The sequence below is a fragment of the Enhydra lutris genome, unplaced genomic scaffold, assembly GCF_002288905.1.
Source record: "Enhydra lutris kenyoni isolate GAN:26980312 unplaced genomic scaffold, ASM228890v2 scaffoldscaffold61, whole genome shotgun sequence".
NCBI lineage: Eukaryota > Metazoa > Chordata > Mammalia > Carnivora > Mustelidae > Enhydra > Enhydra lutris.
This window is the reverse complement of record NW_019154145.1, coordinates 6,774,896-6,797,198: the sequence shown is the minus strand read 5'-3', so window position 1 is coordinate 6,797,198 and position 22,303 is coordinate 6,774,896. Positions and strand designations below refer to the sequence as shown.

Here is a 22,303-nt window from a genome sequence, read left to right as displayed (position 1 = left end):
TTTTCATAATACATATGATTTAGAAATTAAAAAGCCCCTCCCAGAAATAGCGAAGTTCCATAAACTGCAACAAAAAACTGAATTACTTATGCAAAAAGGAAAGCATCCGATTTTCAGAATCTCTGCTAAGAGAGGTCTGATGAATGAAAGAGTTCCAGAATCATAAGGAATCTGATAATACTCAGGGCTGTGCTGACAGTGGAACCCAAAACGCTGGCAGAAAGAAAACTGTAATTGCCAGCAGGAAAGTGGTCACTGAAAAATATTTCAGTATATAATTTGCCTATTTTGGGAAAGGGGTTACATCTATAAAAAGGGAAGCTATTGTAATCTCTCTGTCAAAAGAAAATTTAGAATTATCATTGATAATAACATTGTTCTCTGAAAGGCTTCATAAATGATTTTGTGTCACTTGATCAAATACATTATTAGAGTAATTGGAAAAATGACCAACGATTACTGGATGTTTGGCAAGGAGAGCTCAAGTCATCATCCCTTCTCTGGGGAGCTCACTGCGTAAGGGCACCAGCATCCTGAGGGCAGAGGGACCAGTGCACAATTTCTCCACCACAGTAACCCCCCCCATCGACCAGCCGCAATAAAAGAGCTAACAGACTGTTGGGGGACTGACAAGGAAAGAGGTCTGCTCAAAGGGAAGGGCAGGGCACTGGATGGAGAAAAAGACAGACGCCTCCTTCTCAGGGCTGGCAGAGGGTAGCGAGGAAGAGGTAACTCAGAAATGCGGCGGGGGGAGTCTCTAACCCCCTATCTGCTGCTATTGTTCACCCTAATCTTTACAAAGATTTAATTTTTTTCTGAATACATTGCCAATATTTACAATTATCTTTCCTTTTAATGAGAAGTTCCTTTAACAGAATTTTGAACTTAAAAAATAGAGCCACACACATTTTAAGCTTAGAAGAGCTGCAGGCCCCGTTCTGCCCCGTCTTTCCTGCTAGTCTTGTCAAACAGGCCCTGTCCCCAAGATACTCCCATCACGTGAGTTTGCTCAATTTTCTTCATAGAAATGGAGAGATAGGTGAATGCCGTAAGCTAGCTCACTCTTCCTAATTGGCTCAACATAACTAACTCAGCCAATGGTAAAGACCGGGACGCCGAATACGATGGCCGTGCTGGGTTGCCCCTTGCCCATCTTGTGCCGGTGGGCACTCTACTCACCCTGCTCTTTGCCTCCAGGTACAAGCGCGACCTCACCATCCTCGTCAGCACAGGTGCACAGCTGTTCCTGGACAAGCCGAGACCCTCTCGACGGGTGGGCCAGGCTGAGTCTTTGCAATTTACTTAAATGCTTAAATGCTCTTCCCACTCGTACTGCTCAAGAACTTTATAGATGTGGGGATTACAACTTCAGGGTCACTGTTCTAGTTTCATCTTCATTACTGACTAAGGGCAACTCCGGAGCCCCGTTTCTGGAGGACATGTCAAAGGAATCGGAGGTCCTTGCTAAGGCATCCTGAACTCTGATGCTTCTCTGGTGGTGGCACCAGACTCCCCCACAGCCCCGTTGGAACACGGATTCCAGGCATGTTAAAGGAAGGCAAAAACAAGGTGCGTCTGTCCTGCTACGAGGAACAACATCAGAGAACAGAGGAAACAGTCTAACCTCAAAGTACTTTCCCAGATCAAGGGTAGAAGACCTTCTTTATTTAGGAAAATTCAGAAACTAAGTATTGTCTTAAAGATCTTCCAGTAAGAGGGTATAATTTGAACCCTGTAAAGCTGTTTCCTTTTCCCCGTAATTTCAAAAGACTATCCTCTGCTTGTTCTTCAGCAATAAACAAACCCGGGCTATTCAGACTCCCCTTTCTGAATCCCATTCTGTTCATTAATGTCACTTCAAAAGACTGCTGTAGCCCCAAGTGTGTACGAACTAAGTAAAGGCACATTTATAAGAATCTACCTCCTCTTTTCCATTATTACTGCCATGGCATAAGCCATTTATCCTTATGCTACAACAACAAAAGATTACTTTTAATTTCATATTATTTACGTGTGTCATAAAATATTCTTTTAATTTTTTCCAACCATTTCTAGGTTTGCGAGCCATCCAAAAACTGGCAGTGGAATAGATTGGGCTCATGGGCCATAGTGTGCTGATCCTTGATTTAGATTACAAAAAAAAAAAAAAAAAAAAAAAAAAGCTCTTTACTGATTAAGAAATATTTTACATAAAATCCTATTACTATGTGACTTGGGTCTCTTTTTCTCTCTTATTTTAATTTAAAATGTAATCTATTTCACTTAATTTATTCCTTTGTTCATTATAAGTATTTCCTTGTGTCTGACTTCAGCCAAGTGATTACTGATTCCTGTAACATGGGGCTATTTACCTAAATGTTTGAAAGTTCACATGTTATATAATGTTATACTTTCATGGGCAATTTGTCTACAATGTCTGAGGATTATAATTTCCCTAATACTGGACAGTCTATCCTAGGATAACAGGATCCATTTCTCACGTTTCCCAGTATCTTAGGTATATGAGTGATTTGTTGAGAGGAGAAAAAGAGGAGAAAAAGATAAGAGGAATAATATTATCAAAGTCTTTTCACAGACCTTATTCCTCTAAAGGAAATGAGCAAGCTAACTCTTTTGTGTAAGTAAAGATTAAGTAATGGTCAGTTACTGAGAAAACAGTTATAAATGTGAACTAATAAGAGAAAAGTACTTGTTGAATGAAAAATAAGAGTATCTTCCCTTTAGAGGCATGAGCCCAAGAATTTCCAAAAAGACAGTATCATTAGCTACTCTGGTTGGGTCTCCCTGCTAATCAGCCTTCTACTGTCGAGAAAGGAGGACATTAGTCACATTCTTATAGATAAAACAGAGGGCATGGGGTAAGACAGTATCTGGTTTGAGAGCTGAATCTACAGTGTTTTTGTTACACTGTCTAAGCTTGTGAGTAACACTACCACTCACTGTCTAGGTTTCTACTGACAGAACCAAAAAGAGTAATGTGGAAATTATGTGGATAATGTAGGTGAGAAAAGGATGAACTATCTGGATTTTTTCTTCTTCCTTCAATCTTCAGAAGAACATACATTTTCCTGGAAGACCATGTTCGCCTCTACAATATCATTCATCATCATGACATTGGACCTTTTCATTGCATTATATTTGGAACTCACAAAAGCAACAGCATAAAATGCAAACTTTTAAGATGGAATGAACCACTGAGAACACAGAGCATATTTTCTGTTGCCTACTCTCCCCACCACATAAGTGCATGGCTCCTACTTTCATTATGATGGGTAAAAACGGAATGAAAATTCAAACCCACTTTCTACATAATATTTGGTTGTTTGCAATGTAAACAAATCCATTTTCAGGCTTACTGGTGAAAAATAAGGTTGTAAACTAGTACTTTTAGCTTGCGGAATTCATTTACATGATAAACAGTATGGTTTTTACAACAAGAAGAATGAATGATTTTTAACATAACTTATGAAAAGAAATCAAGGTTTATTATCACCTTATTAAAATCATATAAGAGTATTTACTGGAGGCCTTAATTCATATCCCAAAAATGAGTAAAAGAAACAGAGCCAACTAATTTACTTTGAAGAAGGTGCGCTGATAGGATGATTCTGTGAAAATGAAGACGAACAGTGAGCGTGGGGTTTCTATTTCCAGTCTCTCTTCAACTAACAAGCAAACAAATGAGCTGATAATTCAGCCTTCCACGGTTATTATTACATACTGTTTCACCCAGCCTTGGGCGATAGCTTTGTTTTCAGGTACAGAATAAATCCATGAGAATCTGCGTTCTTTGTCATGGTAGGCAGAGAACACACACTCGGGAAGGACAAATATCACACCAACCGGGCAGAATATGCCACTTACTCCACTCAACGTATAGTTTCTTCCTTTTCAGACAACTAGGACCTGACGAATTACGCAGACACAACGTCATGTCTTTCAAAAAGAGAAAAAGAACAAGAAAGAAGGGATCCTCTATGTCAAATAAGGCAGTAAGCATTTCCTCTGAGGAAGGAACCAATACAATTTGAAAATGAAGAATTCTCAAAGTAAAGCTGGACCCTCCGTGTTCGTACCTGGAAAAGGTTAGAGTCCTAAACCCATTAGGAAAGAGCAGAGAAGGTTAAGCTCCATGTATTTCGCTCTAATTGAAAACGGGTCTACTTACATCTTGTCTTGGCCGGCACCAACTCTGAGAGTCAGTCGGGGGATGACCGGACTTGGGGCCGGGACAACTGGCTCCACTTTGATCTGTTGAAGTCATTACATCAGAGTTAAATGCATTTTCAACAAAATTCCTCCCACCTCTTCTCCTCCTTCCTCATCTCCACAAACCTGATAAGCCAGTTTAAGCCTCAAAATGTGGCGAAAATGCTAGCAGCAAGGACAATCAGGGTTATTTGGATTCTGTTTCTCAACAGCTGCAGGCTCTCCGGCTTCAGGAGAAATTCGACAAACTTGAATTACTTCATGTAAGTGATGGCAATTATGGCTGTATTTTCTTAGTTTTGGTTAAGTTCATGGATTTTACTGTTAGAGTTTCTACACAAAAACTCATCTAGCTGGGGAACATTTGGGGAAAATTTAAGTAACTGCCAGACTTCATGTAAACAGAAAAAAGTGCAATGATATCTGCACCTCTAAGATAAATGTATGTTTATGGAACTTGAAAAACACGAAACTCATCCTAAGTTTGCACTGTCATACAAGGAAAACGGTAATACCAAGTGTAACGGCAGCATGAAGCTGCTGGTTTTTGGCTAGTGGTCAGTAGACCTGAACTTCTGTAGAAGAAAAAAATAGAGATTTTTTTAAGGATTTGTAGTGAAGGCGAGAGCTGCTGAACAGGCTGATGATCTTCACAAATATTTGAGCCAATGGTCAGAGAGGGAACACACGATCCCAGATGATTTTGAAGGGGTTCCTCGCATGTGCTGGTGTGAAGACCCTATGGTACAATATTCTGAAAGAACAAAGTGAACAAAAGCTCCGTAGCTCACGTCATCACCTGTATCAGAGTCTTCCCACACGTGTCTGACTGGTGTATCTGGCGGGACAGTTTTTTTGTTGAATTCAATGGTACAGGCACGGGGAGATGTTCAGTGTCTCTGGCCTTGGGGTCCTGCCTCCTGCTAGGCCCCGTGATGACCAGTGGCAAACCACTGACTTACATTATTTCAAGCCCAAGAATTAAATCCTAACAGGGCGGTGTGGTAGTTCTAAAGGGGAATGACTCCGTAACATAATGCTCAATGTACTATCTCATCTAATTACCGTATTGCACGTCAATCACATTTACTATTTTTCTTATGTTTTTAACTATCCCCCTGGAGTTTTTCTGTTTTTGTTTTTTAAATCCATCATCATATCAAGATCTGTGGTTTCAACCGTTCTCATGAACAACGCCCGGCACGGAGGAGGCATCGAGTACTTACTGAGTTAACAACTCAAGCAGAGCACCCTCAACTCCCTGCCTCTTGGTTATTTGGCCATCTGTCCAGGACCAATCTGAAATCATCCTTAAGGGCACCGAGGAATTCCAAAGAAAATTTTCAAGATCACGTAAACATGTACCAATAGCAACCCCGGTTCCGCCTCTGCCTTCAAGGCTGTTTAGCTGGATTATCTGCTTGGCTCGGGAAGGGCAGAGACCACGTCGGGTTTGCTTACTGCTGCTTCGCAGCGCCCAGCACAGGCTGACCTGTCCTAAGTGCGCAAGACACAGTGAAAGAAGGTGCCTGAAGCCGTGACTGCAAACCCTTACCTCTTTTCAGACCTATCTCCCGTGATTTCCCTTCCTCTTTTGCCCCTCAGACTCCACAGGAAAACCCACAGAGGTGGCCCCTCCACACCCACGGACTTCTCTGCATGGGCCACCAGACCAGAGGCCGTCTCCTCCGGTCTCATGAAGAAACTTCCTCCTCACGTAGGCATCTTCAACTTCGTAGTTCCACAATTTTCCGCTAGTTTTAAATGTGCTCAATGATCTTAGAAAACCCGTCTGCCCTTCAGCCTCTCGCTGACAACCTCTTCTATTTTTCAGTCTCATATCTTTGTCTCCTTCCTCATGTAATCATTCCCCAAACCACTCCAGTCTCCTTTCTCTCCCAAACAAGCCACTAACACCACTCTCCCCAGACTCCTATTGTTTCCTGAAGTTTTGGCATATTTTTCCACTGGGGACCTTATCACACTCCTTCTTCCTCCTCTACTAGGTCGTCTCCCTTTGCCTGTCCTTATGTGGCCCCTGCCCCTTGTCCCTCAACACGTTCTTCCATGAGCTCATCCATGTTCATGGTTTCCATCGAAGGTTTTTACGATATGTCACTGTCTTCAAAATCTCCGTCTCTAGACTAGCACTGATCGAAGATAAGACCAAAATAGAATATTGCCTACTGAACATTTTGAACTCAATATCCTGTGTTTCATCTCACCACATCTAAACTTTAACTTATCAACTTCCCCACAAAAATCTGCTCCTCTAAATGGTCTCATTCTGGCGCATGTCTCCTCCATTTGCCCAGTTCTCTGGACAGGATGTCCGATGGTTCTCCTTAAGGCCCTAGAGGACCAAGGGCCACTGGGGTGGGATCAGGGCAAGATCCATGGACAACCAGCTAGGGTTTGCACCATCTTCCCCCCATTCCTTTTTTAACAGAAAGCTCCAGATCTAAATGAATCTGAAAACCAATGGTTTGGTCTATTTTGTAAACTATTAAGATTTCTCTATTTTTCTCACCTTTCTGTATCATCTGTGGAAGAACAGACAAATACATCCAAAACAAACGAACATTTTAAACACTTCTTGTGCCAGGCATTGTGGTCAGTATTTTTCAGATGCTCTCATGTAGGTTTTTTAACAAGTATGTGGAGTAGGCATTAGGGTTTCTGTTTTACAGGGAACCTGATCATAGAGGAAGCAATCATTTTTCCTTTTCCTTTTTCTGTTCTACGGTCACACAAACAGCAAAACTAGGACTGGATTCAGCTGTTTTGTTTCAGAGAATGGAAAACTACACAAAGTTCCTTTATCTTTTTAATTCTAAAAAACTTCGGGGTCATATGGTCCTAAACGATGAGTAATAGTCCACATTCCTTCAGTCTGCATTTAACCTTTTTTAAAGCTTCATTTAAAAATAAAGCTGCTTTACCTGGAAAAAGATCTTTACTATTATTATGCTTCTCATCGTCGTTTGGTTCATGTCTATCACCACACCACATAGTAATTGCAGCTTACGCCTACATAGCACAAAGTGTGTTCCATATACAGGATGCACTTTGCTCTTTGAACTCTGGAAGTTGGGTGCGGGAGGTATTATCATTCCCAAATACTGGGGACCAGAAGGATTAAGTGGCTTGCCCCAAGTGAAAAGTTAGTAACTGATCTACCTGTAGGTCCCCTGACACTAAACCCACCGTCCCCCCTACCATGCTGCTGAGTCTTTTGTTTTGGTAATGCTGGGGTCTTACATAGGAGTTGCTTCCTCACTTTCTCTGTAAATGTCTCTTACGATAAATGACATACACTAGTGAGCTGGCTAGGGTTGGTGGTCGTTGTTTTTTAGAGAGGCAGAGAGAGGGGAGCAGGGGAGGTGAGGGCAGAGGGAGCGGGAGAGAGAGAGAACGTTAAGTAGGCTCCATGCAGCACTGAGCCTGACGTGGGGCTTGATCTCACGGCCTTGAGACCAGGAGCTGAGACAAAACCAAGACTTGGATTCTTAACCGACTGAGGACTTACGTGCCCCTAGCATTGGTTGTAAAACACTTTTTCTCCACGTAAGGCTAACTAGTTGGAAATCATGATTGACTTTGGCCTCACCTCCATTCGACTAACCTGGCTGGGGTTTAGTTGAGTACCTCATCTTGAGTACCTCGTCAGGATAAAAGAATCAAGGCATGGTTTATTTATGTCCTACTTTTTAAAAAAGTTATGTATGTATGTATATATGATATGTAAAAAAAAAATAAGCAAACAGAATAGAGATACATTTTGTAAGTCCAATTAAAAAAATGGTATATATGTGCCCTGAAGACAAAGATATTTCATGAACTTGTGGAATTAACGAATGATTCTGAACCCATTACCTCAGCTCCAAATTTTACCTTAGGGTACAATTAGGGTGACCATATTATCCAGAGACACCTCTGCGAGTGAAAGTGGGAGCTGTTATTTACATCACAAAAGTGTGTACACAGGGACTGTCCTAGGCCAACCAGGACATATAGCAGCCCTCCCTATAAATACTTAAACCTCAGTTTCATTCTTAAAGAAGCTGAATAAGACTTAACCTAAGGATAATATTCAAGCAAGTACAAAAAAAGGTTAACGAGGATGCTAATAATACAGACACAGAAAACACCATCTCTAAATTAAAATTTCCTACCAGACTTCCATTTGCATTAACTTTATCCAAATGCCTACCAAAATAAAAACAAAGACATGTCCTGCATTCACAAAGCGACTGCTCATGTGTCCTTCCCAGAAACCAAGAAACGAAATAAATGACTATTGTTTGAATTACTTAACCCATACGACTAAGGCCATCTTTTAATGGCAGGAAGCCAAACTCTGGGGACAACATGAACTTCTAAGGGTTAAAATAAAAGCACTGCACTTGAGAGGGAGCTGAGAATTGGGGCGCGCAGAGCATTTACAGTGGATTACTAAGCTTCCCAATCCACCAAAGAGCAAAGTCCAGTAATAGAAGACTCCTTTGTAGCTAACTAAAAATACATTGTCAGTGGATTTGTCCAGTTTTATGTATAAGCAATACTGCTTTCACCTGAACTAATACTAGTAGTCATATAAGCCCCTTATTGCCATGTGCTGCATTTTTTTTGCTAATCTTCAAGGATTTAGCTTCTTTGCCACATACCTCAGGGCACCAACTGATAAAGCTCTAACTCTCCATTTTTCCAGGACACCAGCAGTGCGGCCTTGCAAAAAATGAAAATCGCTCAAGAGATTTAAAGGGGAAATTTATTTTTAAAATCCTGACTTGAAGCAAAGAGGTGGATTTTTAAAAAGCTTATCTATAAAGAATCAGTTTAAATTTAAATTCTATCTTGGAACTCTTTCATGCATTCCAGCTTTAAAGTTTATCTTCTGACAGGGACTTTCTGCAAAGGTAATGGGCAGCTTTGTCAATATAATCTGGCCAAGTTTTTATTTTCTACTTTTTTAACGTTAAACTTCTTTCATTAAAAAAAAAAAAAAATGTGTGCCTGATAGGGTGGCAGCAAGTTCAGCGAATGCCAGTTAAGATTCCCATCTATGCTAACGGGTCAGCAAAATATCCCCGAAATAGGGCTGATGAAGAGCTAATAATTTTAATAAGCTAACATTCTGGATGTGGAATCATGATGACCAGTGAGCACCTTGGTGTCTTTCTTAGCAATTAAGGTCTTTACATTAATTCAATTTAGAAACATGGTCTAAATACTGATAAACTGTTTAAGACATTAAAAAGATAGTCCGGGGCGCCTGGGTGGCTCAGTGGGTTAGGTCTCTGCCTTCGGCTCGGGTCGTGGTATCAGGGTCCTGGGATTGAGCCCCGCGTTGTGCTCTCTACTCGGCGGGGAGCCTGCTTCCCCCTCTCTCTCTGCCTGCCTCTCTGCCTGCTTGTGATCTCTGTCTGTCAAATAATTTAATAAAATCTTAAAAAAAAAAAAAAGAAGAAGTTCTACAGTGTGGTCAAGTATGAAAGTGGAAGCAAGCAAGGGCAACTAAAACAGAACGCAGGCTTTCACTAAGTTCATCTACATGGAGAGTTGCAGATGGCCTCTGGCAAATGTCTCTGAGTTTAAACACACTCCTATAAACGTTACTGGTTTCCTCTTGGAACAGACAGTAATAACAAACAGGAAGAGAGTATCTCTCCCTTTCTACTGGGCTATTGTATTGACCGAAAAACCCTTCATTTCACTAGTTAATTATGAGAGCTGATGAGAAAAGACTGGAAATGAGAGTACTTTACTCCAAGCAGAAGGGAAAACAATGACAACCTTTTGTTAAAGGCACAAACCGGTACAACTATCCGTCTTTCTCTAAAGAACAAACTGTTTAAATTCAATAAAAGATTATCTGAGGGCAAATGCTAAGGGATTTGGGGATAGATTAAAGAAGTGTGAAACATTTTAACTGTTCTGATAACTGGTCATTAAAGCACAGAGGACCACGATTGCCCGCTCTTTGAAATACGGGGGTTGAAGAGGAGCTCTCTAAGGTCTCTTCAGGGACTACAGTTTTCTAAAATCATGATGTTCACCTTACTCCGGAGTGTGAAACCACGTTTACCCTCTCATCAGCTCTGTCTGAGGTGACTGGCTGAGAAGGCCATTTTGGGTGACAGAGAGCACAGTCTTCCCTCAGACAGACCTGGGGCCACGTCCCAGCTCCTCTACCCAGTAGCTACAGCAAGCTACTCGACCTTTCTGTGCAGTTTTTCAACTCAAAACAGCAGCCAACAGCACCAAACCCTTTTAGTTGTTGGGAGGATTAATTAATCGAATTCTGGCCCGGTCTGGTGCCCGTATGCACTAAGTAGCAGCTGCTAGTATCATTCACCATCCGGGTTAGTTCCTCTTGCAGCGGGTGTTAGCTCAAAATAACATTCATCAATCAAGAGGATAAAAATTGGGGGAATCCTTTACAGAATTTGTGACCTTTCCATTATTAGCAAATCTCAACTATCTGTGGGTTGATCATCCATAGAACTGTTTCGTTGTAAGCAAATTCTGGAGAGTCATCTTAAATGACACCAACTGGTCTTCTTCTCGGAGAAGATATTAAACTATTGTCTCTAAGCAGACGTAACCCATCCTTTATGATGACGCCGTCTCTTTCCGGTACTGAATGGGAAGAAGGAGACAGAAGGAAGGGAGCAGAGGGTCCGAGAGGTACGGAGAAGTTGGGGAATAACTAGTAAGTGGCAGAGCTAGAATTTAGATCCAAGTCAGTCTGACTGCCAAAGCCCATGGTCTTCCTGAGCCAGCACTTTCTAGGCCTATTTTTCCACAGTTGTGACATCATCATTTTGGGGATGACACTCTACCATGCCTTCCCAGATCATACTCAAGAGCATAAAAATCTATCTCCAAATCTAACAGGTGGATTTTGGTTTACGTCCAATATTGGGTTATACGGTCAACCATTCAATTCCACTAACAAATAATGAGATATCTTCTTACTCAATTTTCTCACAGCAATCCTTCCAAAAAAACACTTAAAATACTGAGAGTCAAAGTGAATTAAAGTAGTCCTGTAACATTCATCTCAACTTCAAAAACCCACCGTTGATAAATTAGGTCATGTGGTACGACATAAGCACAAATGGGAAAGTGTAACTGATCTGAAAGGCACAACTAGATTTCTTGCCGCTGAAGCTATCACGTCACGTTTGCACCTGCTCAGCATAATTGCTCTTAATGTGTTGTCCATAAAAAGTTAGTTTGCTTCTATTTAAAAGACCAGACTCCTAACCTTGACTAGTGCATTACTCCTAACCTTGACTAGTGCATTTACTTTATAAAGGTGTGGGTGAGAAATTAAACTTTATGTAGTGTTTACATGGTGTTGAGCATATCGTAATTACTCAATAAATATTAACTATTAGTGTTTCCTGCTTTTCAATGAGTGTTACCACATCCCTACTTTAAAGATGGAGTGCCTAAGGAGTAAAGAAACTCAAAAAAAGTGCCCTGGATCTCAACTCAGATTTGTTGGATTCCAGAGCCCAGGGCTCCTCGAAGCTACCAAGCAGATCCCCATCTAACTAATTTAACCATCTAAACTAATCTTTATTGGTTCTTGTATTGATAAATGTGGGTGTGGCTGGTAACAACTTCATAGGCAGGTTAAATAAATATGGGCAATTTTTTTTTCTTTCATTAAAATACTGCCCTCGCTTGCTGATCTGGGTCAATGTCTCTGAGAGTTGCTCCTGTGAGCTGGTCAGGAAGGACACGGTGGCCCTCATTTTTGTGACAAAAGACATTTTCTCGGGGTAGCTAAGATGTGCCTTATGTTGATCTGTGGATATGTGAGGGAATTCTAAAGCCCCATGTAACCCAATTTCAGGTATACTTTCATTTACTCGTATGGCTTGATGCTCGGGGAGGAACAAGTGGAGTTGAAAGAGGACAAGTCAAGGTTTACGTTAATATCTCAATTTCTATACCTTGTCAGTGGCATCTGCATGGGCTGAACTGGCCTTTATCCTCTCCTCTCTCCATAAAGAGCTAAACTTTAAAAGAATGCCAAGGAAGGGGAAATACTTTTCCAACACTGATACGCATAGATGACACCCCCAGTCATATGTAAGTTGGCTAGTCTGGTCCAATGAAGCAGCAAACTCTAGGTTTCTACATTTTATGGGTAGATTCAAAACGACTTAATAACACTTGCCTCCATCCAGCATACTCCGCACTGACTGGGCATTTACTCATGTGCCAAATACAGCACTGAGCGCGTCTCAGATGCAATCCCATTTATTACTCACAAAACTTGCCCGGTGTCATACAGCTAAAAAAAGTCAGGATGTGAACTCAGGTTTAACTCTAGAGACAATACTGCTTATTCTTTTTGAAGACATTATAAGATACCCAACTTTTATAAATTTTTATCTTTTGTCATTCATCTGAGCCATAACCCATCAGACATGGTACAAGGACTTTGTTTTCTTCTGTTGGGCGTAATCTGGCAACTCACAACTGAGCCTTCCCCTCTGACCAAGGTAGTCTGAGGGAATTCCCTTTCCCAAAGTCAGGTAGAAGCTGTGGAAAGGGGAGGATTGCTGTTACAAATCTAATCTGATGGGCTTTACTCAAATTCATAATGGCTGCTGAAACAACTGCCTTGACTTTCCGAAGTTAAGATGGTGTTGAAGGCAACAATACCCTGTTCGAGTTACTGAGGACTGAGGGCCCAGCTAGCTGCCAAGGTGCTAGGTCCGTGATGGGTAAGTGCTAATTGCTGCTGGGCAAGATCTCCAGCCATCAACATTTCGAAACCGTGAGGAGTATCTCTGTGTCAGTGACCTGGCTTCTCCCGACTGTGTGACCTTGATCTTGGACAAGTCATCCTCTCAGACTCACTTCCTCAACCACAAATGTCGGTAACAATACCTGTTGGACCTCAGGCACAGGTGTGTTGGGAGGAGAAAATAAGGAGTGTGCTAGTGCCAGGTGCACGAAAACATAACAGAATGGTAAGATGATTTTAAAAATGGAAACAACAGTTGGGAGTTCCATGTCTTGTTAACTTGCTGATGTTTAGTTATTAATATCAGAATTTCCATTCTACTTCTTTATATTTTGGAATAGCCAAGGGGGACAGAAAAAGCATAAAGTTAGGCAGAAAAATGTGAGAGTTGCCGTTATGGCTTGTCAGCTAAACTAATTTTTCTAGGTAAGTTTGAAATTCGAAATACTGCAGATATACTGGTAACAGATGTGCCGTGTGTCAAATACGTCCTATTTACTATGTGGAAAAAAATGACTGTGTGTTATTTTCCAGCCACCCTCCAAGAGGATTGCTTTTAGGGGCCAGGGAAAGGGTCTCAGAATCTGTGTGTATGACACCATGAATACTTGGGCACTTTTTCAGAAAGTTTAAAAGAAATGTTCAAACCAACCAGTCGACCACTATAATCCAAGGAACCATGAACTGAAGAGCAAAGCCATAAAAGCACAGGTCACATCCTGGGCTCCAAGGCTTGAGGTCCCTGTTTCTATAAAATTGCGGGATATAGATCAGCTTCCTCGGCTGTACTCTGGGAGAGCCTGACTTACTAACATTGTAAAATATTTGGAATTATTTTCTGCCCACCAGCCAGGCTGCCCGATCAGCCTAGATACTCGGAAACATGTCCTAATCTTATTAAAGCAGAAAATAGAAGGATAAGAGACACTACAGAAAGGAGTAGACAGTCCTAACCTTAAACACTTAACAGACACGGCTCACCAAAGAGAGACACGAATCCTCCAGGAGGGACGCCACAGGCCTAGCTGTCCTCTGAAAACAGTGCCACAGTTCTGCATGCCCTGAGTAAGATGGATGCTTTTTGGGGGTATCTAATAATTTGGGCACAAACCACTGTGTGGCACCCTTGATAATTACACAAATATTATTTACGGTTGAAGGTGACCAATGTTTTAAAACTGCCAGAGACTACTGAGTCTATCTGCTCACTAGAGGGTTAAGGTCTGCTATTAGATTCCTCTTGGGCTATGAATCTGTAACACTTTTTAGTACCGGGGCGGTGTGTGTGTGTGGGGGTGCTTGGTTACAATGCGTGGGTCTTAGAATTAAAATTAAACCTCATCACCACATTACAAGGATCTTCCCGTTTGACCTCTGGGCAGTACATGTCCGGAACACAGACAGGACCTCGGGCTCTGTCTACCTGCATTTTTTGGCCCGACAGGGTCCGGACATGGCAAGGTGCTTACTTTTTCATGCCTGTGCTTGTCCTTTTCTTTCTCTCTCTTCTCTCTCTCCCGCTTCTCTCTCTCCCTCTCTTTGTCTTTCTTCTCCTTCTCCTTCTCTTTCTCCTTCTTTTTCTTCTTCTCTTTTTTATCCTTTTTCCGTTCTTTCTCCTTGGGCTTCTCTTTGTCTTCGAACAGTTTTTCAGGGAGCACTGACGACAGAGTGGGCAGCGCGGTGGGGACCCTGGCGGCTGCCGCGGGGCTGAACAAGGGCAGCGGCGCATCCTTCGGGGGCAGCACCAGGGGCCCGGGGACCGCTCTGGGCCTCTCGTCCCGCCCCTTCTCTTTAACCTTCTCCCGGTCTCTCTTATCTTTATCCCTTCTGCCCCGGTCTCTGTCTTTCTTCTTATCTTTATGCTTCTCTCTCTCCTTCCTCACTATTCCGTCTTTCAATCTCACTTTTGGATCAACATCCTCAAATTCTTTTATTTTAAACTTATAGGGATCTGGTTCTTCATCTTTAAGAAATTCCTTCCAGGGGTACTTGGTTTCCTTGCTGCTCTCCTTCTCTTTCTCTTTCCCCTTGTCCTTCTCTTTATTCTTCTCTTTGCTTTTGTCTCTTTCCCTCTCCTTATCTCTCTGCTTCTCTTTCTTCTTCATTTTGGTTTTCAGTTCCTTTTTCAACTTCTTTTTGACTTCCACGGAGGAAGGCAGCTTGGTTTTCTCCTCGTACACCTTGTGCAGCGGTTCAGGGGTAGGAGGAGAGACCGAAGGAGAAGAGATGTAGGGAAAGGCGGGAGGCATGGTGGGAGGGGCTGCCATTTTTGCTTTCCGCACAACCTCATCAATGGACGCATCCATTGTCCACGAATTGTCAGAACTTGAAGTTCCGCCTGAAAGAGGCAGAGGAGTGGATCCTGACTTAGTGAAATTGTTGGAGGAGGTGGAAGCTTTTGGAGTAGTACATTCTGAACCTGAAATCCTCTTAGGGCTGGTAAAAATGTCTCCTTCGGATTCTGATCCAGAAGAAAATTCGAAAGGGTCTGGCTCTCGTTCGGCGCAAGCCCGTGCAATCACGGCGTTGATAGAGTCGTCGATCGTTCTATCCGTCACAACTGCCTTCTTCGGCTGGTTCTCGTTGTTGAGTTTCCCAGGATCGGACGGGGTCTGTATCTGTTTTACCTGAATGGTGTCTTTACTCAGTTTTTCACTTATCATAGCTGAAGGAGTCCTGTTCGGTGTTTCTGGTTTGACAGGTGCTTGGGGAGTATGAGTCATCACCTTGGGACTCTTGGGGCTTTTGGGGCTCTTGGAGCGACCAGGAGATTTCTTCTCTTTGGATATAGTTTTTGGTGACCGAATAGGACTTCCGACCATTGCTGGTGACTGCGTCGTTTTCGGTGATTTAGTCTTCTGTCCCGGAGAACTAGTTTTAGTCTTTGTTTTCGGTGTAAATGACTTTGTTTCTAACGGTTTTGTGATTGGCATTTGTGATTTTGCGACCGGTGCCAACATCGGTGGCTCCGGCGACGGAGGGGCTAGGTCTGCACTGTCCTGGGCATGGACCGGAGAGAGCATCGGCGGAATCTTCTGGGTATTTATCGAGCTGAGGGGCTCTCGCGCTTCCAACACTACTACGTCCAGAGTGTCCCCCTTAGTGCTTAACAGCCGTGGTCGCTTGATGGCAGGTATTTCCTCAGCTTCGGGACTATCCAGCGGTCTCTTACCCAAGAAATTCTCATCATTAATAATTTCCTCCTCCTCCAGTTCATCATCTCCTTCCAAGGGAACCTGCATGGCTTCTGCGGACGTGCCGCCGTCAGTGGGCACCTGCTCCTCTTCTTCTTCTGGTAAAGGAAAAGGAAAGAGCTGTTAGTGCAATATACAGAAAGTCCTAACAAATAACAGCAATGGCTTCAAACATGATTTCTAGGAAAGACAGGAATTTACTGACAGTGTTTAGAGGGGAAGGAAAGTGGTAGATCCTCAAGGATTGTCCAAACTTGCACACCATTGTTCCCTGAAGAGTGGCGATCAGGGACAGCAGATGTGGTTTGGCCCTATTTTCAGGATCTGGAGTCTGCTAAGTATTTCCCATTTGTCTCGTGCTTCCTTAATTATGTTCCTAACCAGACTCAATACTGCCTTTCTCTTCCTCCTTCCTCTGTGTACAGGTGTGCATACGCGTGCACCCCCCCATACCTCTAAAGATCATGAGATGGGTTCTTATAGGATGACAACCTCAGAAATGACAAAAAAGGATACATTTTTGAGGACTCATAACAAATGTTAATTTTGGAGTTTAGCAAACGCAAGCCTTCAACCTGGATATAATTCATATACCATTTACGCCTTCTGTTCTGCTTGGTCGACGTCAGCCACTTTGAGGCACAGTGTGGTGTGACGGCAAACACATAGGCTTTGGCATTACAGAGATGGTGTTTCCGCTGGCAACCTGGCACTACAGAGCAACAGGCCTTCAGCACTCTCTTAACCCCTGGAGCCCGTTTCCAGACCTTTTGAAAGGGGCTAATGTTACTGAGCCTGCCTACTTGACTGAGTTGCTTTAAGATCACATTATTTCTTTCTCCACATATTAACGAAGCATGCTACAGGTTAGCACGGGGACACAATTATGTGTACAGCACACAGAAAGCAACTGGCACCATAAGACAGATAAAGAGTACAGCAGTTCAAAGCAGAAACCGATTACCGCAGTATCAAAGATCTCAGGAAGATTTCACGAATTAGGTAGCATTTTGGGTATTTGGAGACTAAGAATGCTGAAGTACAGGATGAAGGAGCAGATGGCGAAGACAGGGAGGTGGGACACAGGAGGCCAGGGAACAATTCGTCCGGCCAGTGGGCTGCGAGACAGTACAGAGTGAGCTTACGAAGGCTACACCCAGATCCTAGAAGCTTTGAGTTCCAGAAAGACAGAATGATCTTTATTCTACTGGTAGTTTGGCCCTGGAGAAGATTTTTAGACAAGGAAGAAAAGTCCAGGGTATATGTCAGCAAATCCTTCTGGCAGGAACATACAGGATGGATGGAAGGTAACGTAATAACGGAGAGGTAACAAGTTAGGGGCTACGTAGGTAAGAAATGACATAGGTAAGTGACAGCAGGGTCTGAACTGGAACAGCGGTAACACAAGGAAGCAGTAGGGATAGATGAGATCTTGAAGACAGAACGAATGGACTCTAATGATGAGGTCTAAGAGTGGGGAAAGGAGTCGAGCACCATCTCAAGGCTCTGCGCCCTGGAGAGTGAGTGTTGCAGTCATTAAGAGACATAAAGTAAAGAAGGAAGATGGTTATTAATTAGCTCAAGCCCTAGACCCGGAGTGGGGCGGACAGTGAGTGATGACCAGCACAGGACAAATGTGAGACATAAGGACTGTTAGTTAGCATGACTCGAGAACAACACTCTCACCTGTCCAGGCACCTAAGTGGAAACCTCATTCCAGACTCCTTCTTTCCGTTGTTTCTCCACCTCCGTCATTGTGAACACAGCCTCCATTGCCTGTCCTGTGACGTGCTCTCCCCATTGCTACTACTGTTTGCTCGCACCTGCCCTCCGTACTTCTAACTAGTCTCTCGGCCTCCAGCTGCCATCTTCCACATCGCCTTACGCTGATCTTCTGAAACCACAAATCCAAGCGTGTGACTCCCCATCTCAAGAACCTTTCACAGGTCCCTACGGGACTACTTTGCCAAAGGAATTCCTTGGAGCCCAAGGGTTTGGTGGAACCCCTTTGGAGGCACCGCACCGTGCAGACTGGGTCTCCTATTCTCTATCAAGTGGAATGCTTCCCCAGGGTTACCTATTTTAACTGCTGAACTTCCATTAGAGTAATCCCTCTGCCCTCTTTTTGTTGTGAGGCTAAAACAGGTTGAAAGCCAGTATTCTAAAATGTAAAATCGACCCAATGTTCCCAGCACCACCTACAGGGCCTGCCATCACCTGATTCCGTTCGTAATTCACCTCCCCTTTCCCTAAGCCCTGAGTGCGCTGCCCTTCCAGCCACGCGGGCTGGTCTGCGGTTCCCCTAGGACACACTTCTGCGCCTCTGCACGCGCAGCTCCCTCCGCCTGGAAGGCTCTGCCCCCCTGACACTTGGGTAACTATCTCTTCTTAGCCTCCAATCATGGGTTCGATCTTCCATGACACCTTCCATAACAACTAGAAACGGGCACCCTCCGCTTTGGGTTCTACCATACTCTGGTTATATGAGCAACAAGAAAGTCCAGAATATCTACTATCCGGCCTTTTACAGAAATGTCTTCAGATTCCTGTCCTAGATCTACTCTATTCAGAAAAACTGAACAGCCCGTTCCAACCCTGTCTTCATCAGAATGGCAAGACAGACTGTGACTCTGCTCAACTGCTAACAGGCAAACATTTGAAAAAATGGGAAGGAAGAGAGCTTTAGGATAGTCTCCAAGCGAACAAATAAAAAACTTTAGAGTACTTAGGAGTACTTATTCCTGTTTTATTTCTAAATTCTAAAGAACCTCCTCCTACCCGACAGGTTCCTAATCCTAATGACCAAAGCAGAAAGAGGAAGATTCAGCTGAGTGGGGCCTTTAATGTTCAAGCATGTCTTGTTCTCCTACCTCTGGAGGAGACCTGGGCTAGATCAGCTCTGGGATGGGGTGTCCTCCCGAGAGGGCCTTGGGAGAGTCCCCTGGGAGGGCAGAGGGATTATTCTAGCAGAAGCAATCCCTAGAAAAGGAGCTCCCGGGACCCACAGGAAGACAGTTAGCTATACCTCCTCCGATGAAAGGCCTGTGCTTTGCTTTTCTGAGCTAGAACAACTAATTAGAGTTCAATAGTCAAACTACTAAATAATAATACTGGTCCTTAATAGATACACATTATAAAGTCAACCCTGCAATCCTTTTTGAGAACGTAACAAACAAAAAACACAAAAACAACTCTCCTTGCCATAATCTCTGAAACCCTACATAACAGCTAAGTCCTGAATTAACACTCAGTCAAGCGGGGTTCACCTCCTCCATGTGGCCGAAGAACTCCATCCCGCACTGAAGCACGGCAGAGATGCTGGGGACACCGTGTGAGGAGAACAGGTATTTTAGTAAGCGAAGCTCCTTGCTGCTAAAGGCACGGTAAGGAATTATTAACAAAACTGGTATTTTCTATTCTGCTTGTGTCAAAATTTGGCTAACGTTAATGGTGATAAGACTTTTGATTTGATTATCCTTTGTGTAAGAACTGATTCAAAACTGTGACAGCTGTTATAACTAATCGTTAGGGCTGCCAGTCACCAAAGAAAACCATAAATTATGGTATAACTCTTACACTTCTAGGAAAAAAAAAGATATCGACAATAAGAAGAGAGACATATTAAGAACCACACTTAAACCAGTATAGGAACCTTTATTTTCCAAAAAAATGTCAAGTCTTTGGGGAAGGCTCATGCCCACTACTGAACAACACTGTTCATCATATAAATTCACTGAAGTTTATACATCTATATACACACACATATATATATATATATTAGTGAATTTATATATATGATTGATATATATGTGCTATAATTCAATCTATAATTATAAATTATATAAGTACTATAATCCAATTTAAGGAAAACCCACCATATTAAAAAGTAACTTTTCATTCTGCCAGAGTTTTGCATATGTGCTATGCTTTCTCATTTGTCAAAAAAAGGAAATGATGGGAGATAATGTGAATGACTCAGCGCGAATTTATCACCATGGCCAGAAATACAATTTAAAAGAGTCACTGAACTGGTAGCAAATTCTGTATCTTATCCTAAGACATGGAAAAAGAAAGATGATCTTGCAGGTGTCTTCTCATTTCAGCAATCAATGATTCCAGGTCAACATGTGATTGCAAAATTATGTCTTAACTTTTTAATCAGAAATAATTTCAAACTTATAGAAAAGTTCCAAGAACAGGACAAAGAGCTCCTGAACACCCTTCACCCAGCTTCACCAAATTAATGTTTTCCTTCAGCGTGTGACTGCAGAGCAAGGGTCAAGTCCCCTCCTACTCACAGATCAGAAATAAGATGGGCCCGTGGTTATATCCAACTTTTTAAAGCTCCCGCAGATGTTGATGGAGGTGGGGGGGTCACTACCAACTCCACTCCAAGTTTCCTTCATTAATGACAAGAATAAATAATCCAGGGGCGCCTGGGTGGCTCAGCGGGTTAAGCCGCTGCCTTCGGCTCAGGTCATGATCTCAGGGTCCTGGGATCGAGCCCCGCATCGGGCTCTCTGCTCAGCAGAGAACCTGCTTCTTCCTCTCTCTCTGCCTGCCTCTCTGCCTGCTTGTGATCTCTCTCTGTCAAATAAATAAATAAATAAATCTTAAAAAAAAAAAAAAAGAATAAATAATCCACACTCGCTACATTTCCCAGAGGAGTAATGAGAAAAACATGCTTCTTTACCAAACTTCTCGAACAAAAGATAAAACAAGGCAGTAAGGCCTGAACACACCGAAAGGGTTTTTAATAGGCTAATTCTAAGCTACCATAAGTACTGAGAACAAAACATCCTTTTAAGTAGAACAACAAACGCCTTTAAAGAAACATTATATAATCTAAAAAGCTCATAGACATTCGGGGGAAAAAAGGAAATTGTTTTCATACAGCCCTGAAAGCTTTTTATCTCATTAACTACACAGATGCAGGCAACTTTAAAATTTAGTGGCATGATCTCAACATAGGCAGAAACTACACCTGCATTTCTAAACTTTAAATACAGGGACAATAAACAGCTATCTGTATGTATTTCACCAAAAATTCAATGTAATTAAAATAAGATTGTTTTTGTGGGTTTTTTTTTTTTTTTAGAAATACACATGCAGAAATTTCTAGCAATTATGACCTAAAGTTAACCTATTTTCTTATTAGTTTATGCATCCTCCTGTTTTTATAATAGGTTCCTCTTTTATTAACAAATATGAAAGGATTTGTTTAAAATGCATATTTTTTCAAAAAAAAACACCTTTCCGCCTATCTGGATACTATAGTCGCCAGTTCCTTGAAGGGACTCACTCTTTTTTTTTTTCTTTTCTTAAAGATTTTATTTATTCTTCTGAGAAAGAGACAGAGAGAGAGGGACAGAGAGAATGAACAGAGGGAGAGGTAAAGGGAGAAGCAGGCTCCTCACTGAGCCAGGAGCCCAACATGCGGCTCGATCCCAGGACCCTGGGATCATGACCTGAGCCGAAGGCAGAAGTTTAAACATCTCAACCACCCAGGCGCCCCAAAGGGACTCACTCCTGCTACTGTTCATTCGCTCGCTCGTCTACTGGGTGTCTTCTGAGTGTCCCTGTGGTAAGCACTCTGGTCCATCCTGCATGAAGTCAAATGGGACATGATTTCCCATCCTTAAGAATCAACCACATTTGGTGGCTGTCAGCTCAAGTGCTGTGGCTGGGATCGGTCTAAGGTACACATCCGGGGAGATGAGGACCGGGCGGGGGAGGGGGTCCAGACGGAAAGCATGTGTGGCATCTGTTACCAGAGCCACGAGTCCACCTCGCGCCACCCGCTGCCTCTCCCACGTCTAAGTTTTCTCATCTGCAAATCCTCAGTATTGACATCTGACCGCCTCCTCGGAAGAGTTGAGGAACTTTTCATTGGGGCCATCTCCACACAGAGTCAACTGTACCTGTGGGATGACCTAAAGGGCAGGACAGAGTTATTTCTGCCCCTAAATTATTTCAAGGACTACACGCAACAGCGCTTGGCATTCTGACCACTTCGTTTAGGTCTTGGATAAAGCCAGCATCTTTGAAATGCTGCTGCCAAAATAAGGCTATAAAGCTGACAAATGAAGGACTCTTCCCTACTTTTTGAGGTAAGGAGCCTGATTAA

At 42.7% G+C, this 22,303-nt stretch overlaps 1 protein-coding gene across 1 annotated transcript in view; it reads right to left on the bottom strand.

Moving 5' to 3' along the window:
- LOC111158610 (TATA-box binding protein associated factor 3) overlaps positions 1-22,303 on the bottom strand; it is a 170,742-nt gene that overhangs the window by 32,103 nt on the left and 116,336 nt on the right. The window contains exons 3-4 of the mRNA XM_022520750.1: positions 14,452-16,274; positions 4,169-4,251 (exon numbers count right to left, since the gene is read on the bottom strand). Coding sequence (XP_022376458.1) covers positions 4,169-4,251; positions 14,452-16,274 — 1,906 coding nt within the window. The remainder of the gene's footprint in view (positions 1-4,168; positions 4,252-14,451; positions 16,275-22,303) is intronic.